The 16999-nt window shown below is 48.9% G+C and overlaps 1 protein-coding gene across 1 annotated transcript; it reads right to left on the bottom strand.

Annotated features, from left to right (window-relative positions):
- Positions 1-3337: 3337 nt before the first annotated feature.
- LOC308259791 (UPF0500 protein C1orf216) lies at positions 3338-4027 on the bottom strand (the record flags this gene model as incomplete). The annotated part of the gene is made up of 1 exon (XM_080691048.1): positions 3338-4027. The coding sequence occupies one exon, from the start codon at positions 4025-4027 to the stop codon at positions 3338-3340; it is 690 nt and encodes a 229-aa protein (XP_080547174.1).
- Between the last annotated feature and the right edge of the window lie 12972 nt (positions 4028-16999).

Here is a 16999-nt window from a genome sequence, read left to right on the forward strand (position 1 = left end):
AGACCCTGGACCAACACCTTGATCAAGAGACTGACACACAGGACCCAGCTAAACTATGCTCAGATTTCTGACCTACAGAAATAGTGAGATCCCAAAAATGTATATTTATTGTGGTGCTGGGGACTGAACCCAGGGACTTTACCTCTGATCTATACCCCCAGCCCTATTTTATTTTTTATTTGGAAACGAGGTCTTCCTAAGTTGCTGAGAGCCTCACTAAGTTGTGGAGGTTGGCTTCAAACCTGAGATCCTCCTGTCTCAGCCTCCCAAGTACTGGGATTACAGGTGTGCACCACCATACCCAGCTTCCAAATGTGTATTGATTTAACCAGTAAATTTTAAGGTAACCTTTTATGCACCAGTAGGTAACTAGTATACTTTCCTTATATAAAAAAAAAAAAGCAGTGAATTTGGGGGAGAGAAAGCCACACCAGCCATGATGAGTGTTGGGCTCAGGAAGGCCAGGGGCTTTTAAGTCCCATACTTGGGAGATTTTGGACTTAGAAACTCAGGGCTCTGCCAGCAGGAAAAAAGACACATACACACACACATACGCACAAGCACGGGTGCACACACACGCACACACACACACACAGAAAAAAAAGAATGATTATTTTTTCTTTTGGCAGTACTGGGAATCAAATTCAGGACCTTTCAAATATGGGCAAGTTCTGTATCACTGAGCTAGACCTATTCTTAATTTTTTTTTTTTTTTTTTTTTTTTTTGCGGGTTTGGGGATGGAACCGAGGGGCATTTGGCCTCCAAGCTCCACCCACTACCCTATTTTTTTTTTTTTTTTTGAAACAGGGTCTCACTAAGTTGCAGAGGGCCTCACTGAGTAGCTGAGGCTGTCCAAGAACTGCGATCGTCCGGTCTCAGCCTGCCAAATGCTGGGATTACAAGCGTGCGCCACCACGCCCAGCTTCTATTCTTAATTTTTGAGAAATTAATAAACCCTCATACGTACTGCTCTAAAGGAGAAGATATAATCTAAGTTGGTATCAGCAGATATCTAGTCATGTATATACATTATAATTAGGTCTAGGGGCAGGTGTGGCTCAGTGGTAGAGTGCTTGCCTGACATGTGCAAGGCCCTGGGTTTAAAAAAAAAAAAAAAGGTAGATCTGTGTCAGAGCCCCCCAGGGACCCTCACTCCGTGTTTCAGTCAGGGCAGCCTTCAGGGCAGTGCTGGCTCCAGGGCAGGGGCCAGTATGTGTGAGTATGGTCTGAATCCTTCACAGTCCACTCAGGTCCAAAGATGACTTAGGACAGGGACCGTCTCACCTGGGACTCAGGGCAGAGGCCAAGTCTCTGTCAGACTGGGAGGCCCCTGGGCTCGCCAGGCACGAGTCGGAATTCTTCCTCTCCTGTGTCTCCTGGCTTTTCCCCTTGGCCCCCAGCCCAGAACCCTACTCAAGAGGAGACTCAGCAGTGTGAAAGAGGCCACAAAGCACCAGACAGAACAGAAATGCACGTACCAAGAAATTCAATTTCTGCCTGTTTATTCGTCCTGGTTGGTCCAGAGGCCAGGTTCATAATGAACACGCAAGACCTACAGACAGGAAGTCCCCAGAGTCCATGCTGCTCCCCACCCCTACACCTTTCACCCACCAAGGATGGGACTCTTTAGAGACAGGAAGAGCCCCTACATTCTGCAGTCGGGAAATCGCTGCAACACCAGTGATTTCCATCCACTGCGGGCCAGCCAGTGTCCCCCCTTCACGCCGCTGCTCAGCCTCCAGAAGCAGGGAGCTCAGCCTCAGCTGCTGGTACTCAAGACTTCGCAGATCTCCAACTCCTGGGGCCTCTGCTGGAGCCTGTTGATGTCTGTGTAAAGGGCCATGCAGGGACAGAGATGGGTATCGCCCCGCATCCCGGAATATTCTAGAGGCTGGGCTGTCACTGCTCCCTGTCCACCCAGAAAGCTGAGCTCTGGTTCCTCCTGACAGTCTGATTTCTGAGAAATGGACCAAACCTATTGAACATCCAGTGATGCTAAAGGCAGAGGGGCAGAGCAAGACGGAGGCCCAGGGCGGGAAGGGAGATTTTCCCCAGCAGCCTTGGCACAGCTTGTCTGTTACTTGCTCCTTTTGATTATGGGAGTTTACATTAATGTGCTTTCAATAGCTCATTTCCCAGCTTGTTTGGGGACTGGTGCCTTGGAATCCCCTCTTAATCTTCACAGGGTTTTGCCATTGCCATCTCCCTCAGCCCTACCTCCCATGTGGCCAAAGGCACAGTTCAAGAGGGACGTCCTCTGTTTCATTCTCTGTCCCCACCCACTCCTGCTGCCATAATCTTTACTACATGTCCCAGTTTCCTCCCCGATACCAATTCTCCACTAACTGCCCTAACAAAACTACAGGCAAAGCCAACATCAGGGACGACAGCTTTGTCCTTATCAGGGACAAGAGCCTTAGCAGAGCAAGGTCTGGGTGAGGCAAAGGAAAGGGAGAAGGAAAGGTGCCTGGGAACCCCCAAGGATGGATCAGCAACAACTCTCAGATACGGGACAGCAAGCTAGCCTCTCTCTCCAGGCAGCATGGGACCCAGTGGAGAGAAAAGGCTGGAGTAGGCCAGGGGTGCCATAGGTGTGGGTGGATGCTGCACGGGTGCAACTTAATACATATTTGTATACACCTGCTCAAGAGTCTGTTTGAAAATACATATATTCCCCGCACATACTCCTGCATACATGCACTGCTACACATAGGCATTTACACCCAAGGGTTCACTCACATACACCCAACATATGCCCACATACTCAAACTCATGTATATGTACACATATTCTTTGCATGAACATCCTCACTCAACACAAAGTGCAATTCTGGGTACCTGCCCATACATGCATATATAAATTTACTGGCTCTTACATATATGCTATATACACATTCACTCTTATACACTCATACATATAGCTTAGCTTGTAAGCTGGGCATGGTGGCACATGCCTGTAATTCCAATACTTGGGAGACTAAGATGGGAGGATAGCAGGTTCGAGGCCACCCTCAGCAATTTAGCGAGGCCTCTCATCAACCTAGCAAGATCCTGTTTCAAAATAAAAAATATAACAGGGCTGGGGGTATACCTTGGAGGTAGCATGCCTCTGAGTTCAACCTCCAGTATCCCCTCAAATAAAAGTTAGCTTGTGTGTGCACATGGGCACACAGTAGACAAAGCTCATTCACACACGCCTGCACACACCGGTCTACATGTGTGCACAAGCGCACTCACCCATTTCTATCATGCCAGCAAATAATCACATACTTGTGCACAACCACACACGCCTGGAAATATACATTTATATACCCCTGTCCACCGTGGAGGCGCACCCTTAGCCCTGGTCCTGGGACCTAGAATGTGCTGCCCTCTGCTGGAGACAGCGGATAAGCTCTTTCCGGTTGTCTAGGATGGTGTCGAAGCTCTCCTGCAGGCGGGCCTGCTGGTCAACCAACTGGTGCTGCAGGCCGCGGATCCACTGGAGCAGCGCCAGGCGACGGTACATCACCAAGTGCACGTGGTGCTTCTCCTTCTCCTGCTCTTTGTAGCGCTCCTGAGCCTGCAGCTGCTGCACAGCCTGGGCCACCGAGGGCAGAAGGGGATCCGGAGGGCCCAGGCCTCGCGGGCTCCCGCAGGCGGGCTCAGGGCTGCTGCTCGGGCTGTCGATGCTCAAGGAGCTGCTGGCATAGCCATTGTCCTCCAGAGGGGAGCAGGCCGTGCTGGCACCTCCCACCTTCTCAGGCTCAGCGCCAGGAATCTCTGCACCCTCTGGGGGGCTGCGGACTCCTCCCTCGGGAAGTCCCGAGGCCTGGAAAGCCTGGTTGTCAGAGGGCAACTCGGAAGAGCCCCTCATCAGGATGGGTTCCAGTGTGCCTGGCGGCCCGTGCCAATTCTCATTGGCATCCTTGGTACTCTCCATGAAGTTGGAGTTGCTGTCCGGGTGGAGCTCGGGCTGACATACTCCAGGAGGCAGGCCCCCCAGGAGCTGGCCCCCCTCAGCTAGACCTGGCTGGATGGCGAACATCTGGTCTGTGGAGGAGAAGCAGAGGAACGGGTCACGGCGCGGTGGGGCGGGCTGGGCCCCTCAAATTCTACCTGTCAAACCAGCCTCTGCTGAGTGTCCTCAGAAAGCAGCGCCGCTCTATCCAGTCACGGCAGGCGGAAGCCACTCACTCTCCTTCCCTGTCCCCCCTCTCGTGGGTCACCAAATTCTGACAATTCTTCCTCTTCTACTTGGTTTGGGCTCTTTCTTTTTCTTTTTTCTTTTTTGTGGTACTATGGATTGAACTCAAGGGCATTCTACCTTTGAGCTATAGCGCCCAGTCCCTTTCATTATTTTTTGTTTTTGAAACAGGGTGTCACTAAGTTGCTGAGGCTGGTCTCGAACTTGCACTCCTCCTTTCTCAACCTCCAAGTACTGGGATTACAGATGTACATCACTGAGCCTTGCTGATTCACGTCATTTCTTTTTTTCTTTTCTTTTCTTTCTTTCTTTCTTTCTTTCTTTCTTTTTTATTTTTGTGGTACTGGGGATTGAACCCAGGGGCATTCTACCTCCAGGCTGCACTCCTAGACCTATTTTATATTTTTATTTCGAAATAGGGTCCCACTAAGTTGCTGAGAGCCTCACTAAGTAGCTGAGACTGGTTTTGAACCTGTGCGATCCTCCAGTCTCAGCCTCTCAAGTACTAGGATTACAAGCATGCACCCTCACGCCCTACTAGGCCATTTCTTATCTCGATTATTACTACAACCCTGTCACTGATCTACCTCCAGTTAAAAGTGTAAATCTGGCGAGGTGTGGTGGCACACGCTTGTAATCCCAGTACTTGGGAGGCCGAGATTGTGCAGGTTTGAAGTCAGCCTCAGCTACTCGATGAGGCTCTCAGCAACTTAGTGAGACCCTGTTTCCAGATAAAATAGAAAATCGGTCTGGAGGTAGAAAGCCCCTGGGTTTCAGCCCCAGTACCACACACACACACAAAAAAAGTGTAAATCTGGTTTTAGGGACAGCACCCAGGGACCCTCTACATGGCCCCTACCACACCACCCCTCTCATCATACCAAACTGGTCAGGGAGCTCAAAAGATACCATTATTCTCCTTGCATTATTCCCTTGGCCTACAACATCTTGCCTCTCTCCTTTTCCCTCCCTTCTAAGCTCCTCCTTTTTTTTTTTTTTTAAACCAAGAAAATGCCTTTTTGTACTTCACAACTGGCTTTAATACTCTCACCTCTCTGAAGCCTTCCAGATCCTCTCCTCACCACACCGATATATGCAAAGACAGTCGGTCAGGCCTGGTGAGTGCTCACTGCCCAGGGAACACACTGTCCATCCATCCGTTTCCCATCCCATGGTTGATGGTCAGGAGCTATCTATTCAGTTGGCATTGTTTATCCACTTGAATGATTATACCCGGGCTTCCTGACTACACTTTATATATCCTCCATCACACTCCGTGGGGCCAGCACGGGCCCTGGCGCTAGCAGGTGTCAGTGCATCCTGCTGAGCGCAGGGGACGGGACTGCAGTGGGACTTTGATGTTCTGGAAGCCAGCGCCAAGGGTAATGGGGCTACTGCGCAGGCCGGGGCAGGAAAAGCTGGCTTGTTCCTCCTGGGCCCTAGGGGCGCGGCCTCCACACTCCACACTCCGTGGCCCACGGGGCCATCTCCCCTCTGGGCTCGCCCTCCCAGTGCTCCAGGAGCAGGATTACAATCTTGTGTCTCTGCCTGCAGCCTGCTCCACCCTGGACCCTGGACACAGCGCTCTTCCTAACCTAATAGCCCTCTTCTGCCAAAAGGAGGGCTTGGATTGCCAAGAGGTTTCTAGGACCACACAGGACTGGGATTAAGGAATTGCGGGTCAGGAAAAGTGAGCAATACTGGAGCAGTCCCGAGGAGGACCTCTGTTGGCGGCAGGGACCCGGCCCCCACCAGGAGTGGGCAGGTCCTGGGAGCAATGGCGTAGGGACAGTCCCTCCGTAACCGCCATCCCTCTAGCCTGTGTCTGGACATCTTTCCCTGCACCATTTTTTCCTTTTCCTAAACTTGGGCGGAGCCAGGAAGGAAGCCAGAGTGCGGCGAGGGTGGCGCTAAGGCTAAACCTGCTTCACGGGTGTGGGAAAGGGTAAAATGGGGACCCAGACGCCCCAGGATCAGCATTACCCCCAAGCTAATCCACAGCTTGGGGGGGGGGGCTCTGTTAAACGCGGACTGGAGGCCTCCCTTGCGCCTTGCAGGAGAGGGAGGCTGCCCCAGGAGCAGGGGCCAGTGGCCCCCCTTCCCCAGCTCGGCCAAGAGGCGGCTGGCCGAGGCTTCGCCCGCCCCCGCCCCGGCCCGGCCCTCCGCTGGGCCCCGACTCACGGCCTGGGGAGCCCGCTCCGCCGCTGCCCGCGGGCTGGGGATCCGGCGCGGCCTGTGCGCCTCGCGCGGTGGGTGGGCGCGGGGTGCGCGGTCGGCGGAGTCTGCGCGGAGGAGCCGGGCGGGCGGGGCGCCCACGTGGGCCGGCTCGGTCCTCCCGAGCTCGATCCTCCCTGGCGCGATCCTCCCCCGCTCAGTCCTCCCCGGCGCGATCCTCCCCCGCTCGGTCCTCCCCCGCTCAGTCCTCCCCGGCTCGGTCCTCCCCCGCTCAGTCCTCCCCGGCTCGGTCCTCCCCCGCTCAGTCCTCCCCGGCTCGGTCCTCCCCCGCTCAGTCCTCCCCGGCGCGATCCTCCCCCGCTTGGTCCTCCCCGGCTCGGTCCTCCGCGCAGGAAGCGCCGCCCGCCGCCGACCCGGCCTGCCAGGCCGCCGTCACCTCCGCCTCCACGTCCACGTCTCCAAGCTGAAAATCTGACCGTGCATACGCTGCTTTTTTTTTTTTTTTTTTTTGTACTGGGGATGGAACTCAGGGGCATTCTTTCTCCGAGCTACACCCCCCAGCCCTATTTTTTATTCTTTATTTTGAAACAGGGTGTCTCTGAGTTGCAAAGGGTCTCACTAAGAAGTAGCGGAGACTGGCCGCGAACCGCGATCCTCCTGTCTTGGCTTCCCAAATGCTGGGATTACAAGCATGCGCCACCATGCCGGGCCTCATAAGCTTCTCATAAGCTTGCTTGGCCGCCCTGCCCTCCCACCACCACCGGGGAAATGCTAGGGCGGCGCCCGGGACTCTGAAGCCACAGCCTTTGGTCCTCTCCACAGCCGGCCTTTGCATCCTCTTGTCCTTGGACTTTCGGATATTACAGGCATCCCTCCCGCGGCTGAAAATTCTCTCCTCCTTGCATTTCAGATTTCGTATTTCACTTACTAGTATTTCAGATCGTTTCTCGGAGAAGACTCTTATGATGCCCTAGACCAGATTACTTCCCCTTTATGCTATTTTAGGACAGTTATCACAATTAGGGATTATATATCCATGTCGTGTTTATTTGATTAAATTCACTTAATGAAAGCTATGCTTTAAGAGAAACAGACACTAGGGTCTGGGCCAGGGCCAGGCTAAGGTCTCGCACCTGGGGCCAGGTGGCTTCCGGCTGTGCAAAGAAGCCCCCATGCAGCCGCTCCTGAGCCTTGTCCTGGTGGGGAGGAAGGCCTGGTTCCAAGTCCAGGGCATGCTTTCATTTCTCCACTTAGTGAAGTCTGAGCCTCTCAGTCCCTTCCTCCTTGGGGGAAAGTGTGGAGGTTGGAGACCCAGTTTACAGTCAAATAAGAGTAACTGCTGGCCCTAATGATAGGAAGCATCCTTTTTCAGTTCCTACTTGATTCTAACACACCACTTTGCAACCTAGAGACTGACTGGGCCACTAAGTCACACCAGCAAACTTCGTTCGCAAAAAAACAGGGAAAACTGAAAATACTTATTTTATATGATGATGATGATGATTCTACTAGAAATTGAACTGAACCCAGGGACATTCTACCTCTGACCTACATTCCCAGCCCTACTTTTTATTCTTTATTTTTTATATTTTTATTTTTTAGTGGTACTTGGGTTGCAACCCAGAGGCTTTCTACACCCGGACTATACTCCCAGACCTATTTTTTTATACTTGATTTGGAAACAAGGTCTCACTAAGTTGCTGAGAGCCTCACTAAGTAGCTGAGGCTGGTTTTGAATCTCTGTGATCCTCCTGTCTCAGCCTCCCAAGTGGCACCACACCCAGTTTTATTCTTTATTTTATTTTTTTATTTTTTTATTTTTGCTGGTACTGGGGATGGAACTTAGAGACGTTCTACCTCCAAGCTACATGCCCAGCCCTATTTTTTTATTCTTTATTTTTAAACAGGGTCTCACTGAGTTTCAAAGGGCCTCACTATGTAGTAGCTGAGGCTGTCCGCAAACCCCAATCCTCCTGTCTCAGCTTCCCAAGTGCAGGGATTACAAGCGTGTGCCACCATCCCAGCTGGCACATGCTGTGTGTGTGTGTGTGTGTGTGTGTGTGTGTGTGTGTGTGTGTGTGTGCGTGCTACTGGGGATGGAACACTTCTACCTCCAAGCTATACTCCCAGACCTATTTTATATTTTATTTGGAAACAGGGTCTCTTAAGCCAGCGAGGCTGGCTTCAAACCTGCGTGACCCTTCTGTCTCCGCCTCTCAAGCGTGGGGATTACAAGTGTGTGCCCCACGCCCAGCGTTCACTAAGCACTTTTGATGTTCCCCATCTCTTCCCTTTGTGGTAAGAAAGAGCTGCTCCAAGTGTGCACAGATGTCCCTAAACGTGCACCACCACGCCCAGCTGGCACACGCTTTTAATCCCAACACTTGGGAGTCTGAGACAAGAGGATCGCAGTTCGCGGCCAGCCCCAGCTACTTAGTGAGGCCATCTGCAACTTTAGTAAGACCATGTTTCAAAATAAAGAATAAAAAAAAAAAATAGGGCTAGGGGTATATCTCAGAGGCAAAATGTCCCTGGGTTCCATCCCCAGTACCACAAAATAAAATAAATAAATAAAAATAAAAATAAAATGGGGCTTGGGAGATAGCTCAGAAGTAGAATGCCCCTGAATTCAATCCCTAGTGCCACAAAAACAAACAAATAAATAAAAAATAATACCATGGGCGGGAGCGGGTGGGGGCAGCTCATCCTTGCTGTGTGCAGATGTCTCTATCAATAAACTACATGATGATGTGGGGACACAATGCAGGAGTAAAAATATACTAAAAACCCAACAACAAAATAAAGTAGGGCTGGAGTGCAACCCAGAGGTAGAATGCCCCTGGCTTTATTCCCAGTACCAAAAAAAAAGAAAGAAAGAAAGAAAGAAAGAAAGAAAGAAAGAAAGAAAGAAAGAAAGAAAGAAAAGAAAAGAATAGGAAGCTGGGTTTAGTAGCACACACTTGTAATCCCAGTACTTGGGAGGCTGAGACAGAAAGATCACAGACTCAAGAACAGTCTTAGCAAGTAGTGAGATTTTCATCAACCTAGAAAGATCCTATTACCAAATAAAAATCAAATAGGGCTGGGGTTCAATCCCTAGTGCCACACACACAAAAATTATATATCAATCATTGATTGATGGAGAGAGAGAGAGAAAGAGAGAGAGGGAAGGAAAGAGAGAGGGAGAAACAGAAAGAGAGAGAGTGTGTGTGTGTGTGTGTGTGTGTGTGTGAGAGAGAGAGGCAGACAGATAGACAGATACACACACACACACACACACACACACACACACACACACACACACACTGGGGATTGACTCAGAGCCACTCCATAACTGAGCTACATCCCCAGCTCCCTTATGTATTACAATTTTTATTTATTTATTTTTTTTGGTGGTACTGGGGTTCCTGGAAGCCCTTCTACCTCCGGGTTATACTCCCAGACCTATCTTTACATTTATTATTTGGAAACAGGGTCTCCTAAACCAGCGCGTGTGGCTGGCTTCGAACCTGTGCGATCCTCCTGTCTCTGACTCCCAAGCGCGGGGATTACAAGCGTGCGCCACCACGCCCGGCAGTACACAATTTTTAAAAATATTTTTCTTTTAAAGGGTCTTGATAAGTTGCTGCAGGTCTTCAGTGGCCTCTATCATGAGGATTACAGGCATGCACTACCATGCTGAGCCATATTACCATTTTTTTATTTTTATTTTTTTTTTGTGTGTGTGTATGTGTGTCTGGGGATGGAACCCAGGGGCATTCGACCTCTGAGCTACAGCCCCTGTCTTACTTTTTATTCTTTATTTTGAAACCGGGTCTCACTGAGTTGCGGAGGACATCACTAAGTAGCTGAGGCTGTCAGCAAACCGCAATCCTCCTATCTCAGCCTCCCGAATGCTGGGATTACAAGCATGCCCCACCACGCCTGGTGGTACCCAGTTTTGAATTTTTGAGACAGGATCTTGCCAAGTTGCCCCAGGATGGCCTTGAATTTATAATCCTCCTGCCTCACCCTCCCCAGTCACTGAGATTACAGGTGTGTATCACTGCATCTGGCTTGGTCATTGCTTTAAAGCCAATATTGAGCTGAGCATGGTGGTGCACACCTGTAATCACAGTACGTGGGAGGCTAAGATGGGGATCACAGGTTCACCACCAGCCTCAGCAACTTAGTGAGGCCCTCCACAATTTAGTGAGAACTTGTTTCAAAACAAAAGAATAAAATAGGGCTAAGCGTGCACCTTGGGGGTAGAATGCCCGATTCCATTCCCAGTTCCACAAAATAAATAAATAAATAAATAAATAAATAAATAAATAAATAAAGCCTGCATTGGCTGTGTGTGGTGGCACATGAATGTAATCACAGTACTTGGGAGGCTGGATAGGAGAATTTCAGGTTTAAGACCAACCTTAGCAACTTAGTGAGACTTTCAGCAACTGACAAGACCCTGTTCTAAAATAAAAAGTGTTGGGGGTGTTGCTCATAGACAGAATACCCCCGGATTCCATCCCCAGTACCAAAAAATAAAGTCTATACTGTGTCTGTAGCGCAGCACCTCAGCCTGTCATAGCCGAGTCATCAGTTCTCTCGTCCTACAAAACTGGTTGTTGCTAAAAAACAGAAACCTGCTAAGTGAAGTGGATTCCAAGGCCATCAGACTCGGTCTCTTCTTCGTCAAAAGCAATGTTGTGTGGAGACCCCAGCACTGCGCAATTAATACAGTCAGTGCTCAGACACGGTCCTGGAGAGCCGAGAACCTGGAGAGCAAAAAGCCCCAGAAAAACAGGCGTGTCCGTGTCTGAATGAAGACAGAGAAGCAGACGTAGGAGCCCGGCATGGTGATACACACCGTAACTCCAGCTACTCAGGAGGCTGAGGTAGGAGGATTACAAATTTGAGGCCAGTCTGGGCACCTTAGCAAGTCCCTGTCTCAAAATAACAAACAAACAAATAAATAAATAGATCTTGGCTGTATCTCAGTGATAGAGTGCCCCAGGTTCAATTCCCTCCCCCTAGAGAGCAGATGTAGGGGTAATAATAATTTTATTATTATTTTGCAGATCTGGGGATGGCACTTGACCTCTGAGCTACACCTGCTGCCCTATTTTTTATTCTTTATTTTGAAACAGGGTCTCACTAAATTACGGAGGGCCTCACTAAGTAGCTGAGGCTGTCCTCGAACCCGGATCCTCCTGTCTCAGCCTCCCGAATGCTGGGATGGCAAGTGTGTCCCACCACGCCCGGCTGCCTGTTATTCATTTACCGGAAGCTTCTGCAGTCAGGACACCAAAGAATCAATCACGCAAATGAAGGAGTGGAGTGTCTAGGCTGTGTCCACTTCCTTCCATACATACCAGGGATGTGTGTACGCATGGGGGGTACTGGGGTGGAATCCAGGGGCATTCTACCTCTGAGCTACACGCTCAGACCTATTTTATTTTTTATTTTGAAAAAGGGTCTCACTAGGTTGATGAGAGTCTCACTACTTGCTGCGGCTGTCCTCGAGCCTGTGATCCTCCTATCTCAGCCTCCCAAATACTGGGATTATAGGCATGCGCCACCACACCCAGTTTATACCAGGAATTTAACTGAGGGAAACACAGAAATCCCCAGATAAGCGGTATCATCCTGAACAGGTCTGCGTTGCAGATCAGGCCATCATGAAGGTGAGTAGGAATATTGGCAGACCAATAGCTGTCAGAGTCAAGAGGCTGGCAGCAAGTAGCCGGACCCAGGCCCCAGGGTCTGGGTGTCAGGCAAAGAGATGTGGGAAGATGGGTGGAATTTCTGCTGCAGGAAATAGGACAGGCATGAGGGGTCTCCACCGGTGGGTAGTTCTCAGTGTCGACCTGCCCAGGAAGAAGGGGAGGTAGGATCAAGGTGTTTCAGCCTCAGAGACCTTTGCCTCCTCTTCTAATCGTCCACAGGTGGCACAGTTACAAGCACTATACCTACTTGGAAGCCGGGCGTGGTGGCGCACGCTTGTAATCCCAGCATTCGGGAGGCTGAGACAGGAGGATCCAGGTTCACAGACAACCTCAGCTTCTTAGTGAGGGCCTTTGCAATTCAGTGAGACCCTGTTTCAAAATAAAGAATACAAAATAGGGCTGGGGGTGTCGCATGGAGGTAGAATGCCCCTGGGTTCCATTCCTAGTACCACCAAAAAAAAAAAAAAAAAAAACTACTTGGTGTCAGTACTGATGGGGATTCAGAGCAGAATCAGAACTGGTCCTGCCCCTGGGGAGCTCCCTGTTTAGGAAGGGGAACAGAAGGGAGGGTGCCAAGACATCCTGCTGCCTCGGCATCTATGTGTTGAGAACCCCCACTCCACATAGTAAAAATCGGCAAAAACGCCCCGAGAAGGAGGTATCATCTCTGGCCAAAGTACCCCCCACTTTTAGATACCCTTCACTATTATTTCTTTTAATTTTCTACACGAATTGCTCCAGTGATGTGAAATTAGGACTATAAAAAGAAACTGAGTCCGTGGAGATAAACTTTCTAATAATTTGTCTAAACGTCCTTGGCTCTGCTCAACAATAATGAGAAACTGGCCAGAATTCAGGTACTGTGATAAGCATCCCAGCTGCAGCAATCACAAATGGCCTCCGACCTTCATCACTATCTATCACTCCAGCAAAAGTAGCTCAGTTCAAAATAATTATTCACCCTTGAAATCCTGCCTAAAGACAGAGAGAAACCTTGTGTGTAACCTTAAAGAAACAACTTAGCTGCCCGAATACAATAGACCCAAAGAAAAAGACTGTTAACTTTTACCTCAGTGTGAGCACCCCAGGAGACAGAAAAAATGGCCGCATAGTTAGAAATGAATATGACAGAATAAAGGACAAACATTCTAAATATATATATGTATGAAGGAAAAGAAATACCGTAAGAGTAAGAAAAGTATTTTTGCATGAAGAAGAGCTTATCATAAGAAAGTCCCAACTGGGAAAGAAAGGAATTAAAAAGTTAGAAGCAGGTTGCAGAGAGTTTGTGACAGGGAAGTGGATTCTTTTAATAGGCTTGTTGTTTAAAGAAGAGTGCTCAGCAGCTAAGGAAATACATCTGACAATTAGAACTAAGAACCTTGTGGTGTTGTTTGTGATATTTTGTCTACCAAACTGTGTTGTGAGTATGCTTAAGCTTTCAGATTTAGAAGATAAGATGCCAACACCTGAAAAAACTCCATCACATCCACCTGAATCACCACATCTCCCCACACTTGCTATATGAACTGAGCCCAAAAGATGAAAAGTTCCAGGAAAAGTTCCCGAGAAGCTCCCAAGCCTTGACTATCCTGGGAGGCTGCCACCTGGAGCTGCTTATCTGCAAGACCTTGGAGAGAAACAGAAGTTAATTCTTCAAAGGCCAACAGCCAGCTGAAAGACCTCCCCCCTTTCTCTTAACTTTACTGGTGAAGTGTATAAATTTCTTGGGGTTTTTGTAATAAAGTGTCATTGGCTCAAGAAGCCTTTGTCCACCCCAGGTTATTTTCCAAAGCGTCGTAACTAAAAACTTAAGGAATTCATAGAGGGGAAAAGAACCGCTGCAGATAAGGATCTGCAGAACGCCGCCTGCCTTTTGACCCATCTTTCTGAGGCCCCCGACCGCTAGTGGACTTGCCCCCCACAGGACTGAACCCGCCGGTAACAGGAGGGTGCTCTGCAATGTGCTAGGCCTGGCAGCAGAGCTAGGAGACAGAGGGATCACAAAAGAGGAAAGGCTTCGCAGAGAGGCTATTCAAACCAGGCCTGGCAGGATGGCTGGGAGCTCACTGAGAACAGAAGATTTAGGAGACTGTATATTTAGAGTGTGTTCAGGCCAGGGTAGCTAGAACTTTGGGGAGAGTGGAGGTAGGAGATGAGGCTGGAGAAAAAAAAGCTAGCCCCATGGTGCAAGGCCTTGAGCCATTCGTCTAAAGACCTCCGGCTTCATCCTGCAGACAGCAGGGAAATCCTCAAAGCTCCCACATCAGAGCCTGGACCTGGAGTACAAGCAACACTACTGCCTGCTTCATCTCTTCTTTTTCTTTCTTTTCTTCTGTGGTGCTGGGGATTGAACCCAGGGGCAATCTACCTCCAAGCTACACCCCAGTCCTATTTTATTTTTTGTTTGGAAACAGGGTCTCACTAAGCTGCTGAAGCTGACCTTGAACCTGTGATCCTCCTGTCTCAGCCTCCCAAGGATTACAGGTGTGCACCACCACGCCTGGCTTCTCTTTTTTTGAGCTCATAGCATCTGTCAAATGAAATCGTTTTTTCCTGGTACTAGGGATAAAACCCAGGAGCATTCTACCTCTGAGTACACCTCCAGCTCTATTTTTTAAAATTTTCTTTTCTTTTTTCTTTTCTTTCTTTTTTTCTTTTTTCTTTTTTCTTTTTGGTGGTACTGGAGATGGAACCCAGGGGCATTCTACCTCCAAGCTACACTCCCAGCCCTATTTTTTTTTTTTTTTTTTTGGTGGTACTGGGGTTCCTGGAAGCCCTTCTACCTCCGGGGTATACTCCCATGGGCTACACTCCCAGACCTATTTTTTTTTTTAACTTTATGTGGAAACAGGGTCTCTTAAGCCAGCGAGGCTGGCTCCGAACCAGCGCGATCCTCCTGTCTCTGCCTCCCAAGCGCGGGCCTATTTTTTATTCTTTCTTTTGAAACAGGGTCTCACTGAGTTGCAAAGGGCCTCACTAAGTAGTGGCTGAGGCTGTCCACTACCGCAATCCTCCTGTCTCAGCCCCCGAATGCTGGGATTACAAGTGTGTGCCACCACACCCGGTTTATTTTTATTATTTTATTTCATTTTATTTTTGCGGTACTGGGGATAGATCCCAGGGGCATTCTACCTCCGAGTTACACTCCTAGCCCTATTTTTTATTCTTTATTTTTGAAACAGGGTCTCACTAAGTTGCAGAAGGCCTCACTAAGTGGCTGAGGCTGTCCGTGAACCTGTGATTTTCTTCTCAGCTTTCCAAATATTGGGCTTACAGGCTTGCTTCACCATGCCCAGCTATTTTAATCTTTTTTAGCCGAATAAGGATAATATGCCTTTAAAATTGTTGAATAGCATTATGACTGTGAACACTGTTACTTGGGCTCCTAATACCAGGCACAGCCTGGTAGGCCCTTGGACATATAGAGCCCTTGAAACAGATGAGAAGAAAAGTTACTGCCCAGATCTGGCTCATCTTCAAGAAAGGAAGGCCTAGGAAGCCCACAGCCTAGTTCATCCACTTCTCCACTTCTTCCCAAAGCGCCACTCAAGTCTAACCGAAAATTACTGTGTGACCATCTTGGGTAAAACATGGACATTTCCTCACTCTGCTGTGAAAAGAAAATTCCAGCCCAAAGTTTTAAAGCCTTTTCTTCTTTTAGCCTTGGAATCTTTTATTTATTATTATTTTTTCTTTTTAGTACTGAGGATTGAACTAGAAGCATTGTACTTCTGGGCTACACCCCCAGCCCTATTTTATTCTTATTTTGAAACAGAGTCTCACTAATTTGCTGAAGGTCTCCCTAAATTGCTGAGGTGGTCCTTGAACCTGTGATCCTCCTGTGTTAGCTTCCTAAGCACTGAGATTACGGGCGTGTGCCACCACGTCCAGCATTATTATTATTGATTAGTTAATTAAAAAAAAATTTTTTTGCAGTGCTGGGGATCCCAGAGCCTCACATGTGCTGGCAAGTGCTCCACCACTGAGCTGTATTTTCAGTTCTGGAATCATTCTGTTTTCTTCAAACAAAATCTTTTCAAAATACCCAGTTTGAGATCTTCTGGCTTTTTTTTTTTTTTTTTTTTTTTTTTTTTTGCGGCATGAGGATGGAACCCAGGGGCATTCTACCTCCGAGCCACACACCCCCACATCGCTATTTTTCATTTTTTTATTTGAAATAAGGTCTCGCTGAGTCGCAGAGGGCCTCACTAAGTAGCTGAGGCTGTTCACAAACCAGGATCCTCCTGTCTCAGCCTCCCAAATGCTGGGATTTACAAGTGTGAGCCACCACGCCTGACTCTGGCTCCTCAGGCTTTTCTTTTTTCTTTCTTTCTTTTTCTTTTCTTTTTGTTTTGTTTTGTTTTGTTGTTGTTCTGGGGATGGAACCCAGAGGCTTCCTACCTCCGGGCTATACTCCCAGACCTATTTTCTATTTTATTTGGAAACAGGGTCTCACTAATTTGCTGAGAGCCTCACTAAGTAGCTGAGGCTGGCTTCGAACCTGTGCGATCCTCCTGTCTCAGCCTCCCAGGCGCGGGGATTACAAGCGTGCGCCACCATTCCCGGCTTGGCTTTTCTTGATCCTTCCACTCGAAACAGCTCCTGAGGGGTCTCCGAGGAAACTTTTCTTGGTGTGTGTGCTGGAATCAAACCCAGAACCTCATGCATGTCAAGCTAAGCACTACCACTGAGCTATATCTCTACCCCGCAGAAAAGGTGTGTGTGTGTGTGTGTGTGTGTGTGTGTGTGTGTGTGTGTGTGTGTGTGTGTGTTTTGTCTTTTTGGCACTGGGGATCACATCCCAGCCCCGCAGGAAGGTTAGAAGATCACCAGGGAAGTTTCAAGCCCATTGCACCAGATGAACCTAGAAAATGAATCCTCCTCCCTCCCACCTTTCTTCCCACCCCACCCCACCCCAGAAGTAAAC

The sequence above is a fragment of the Muscardinus avellanarius genome (genome assembly GCF_963383645.1).
Source record: "Muscardinus avellanarius genome assembly, chromosome: 3".
Taxonomy (NCBI): domain Eukaryota; kingdom Metazoa; phylum Chordata; class Mammalia; order Rodentia; family Gliridae; genus Muscardinus; species Muscardinus avellanarius.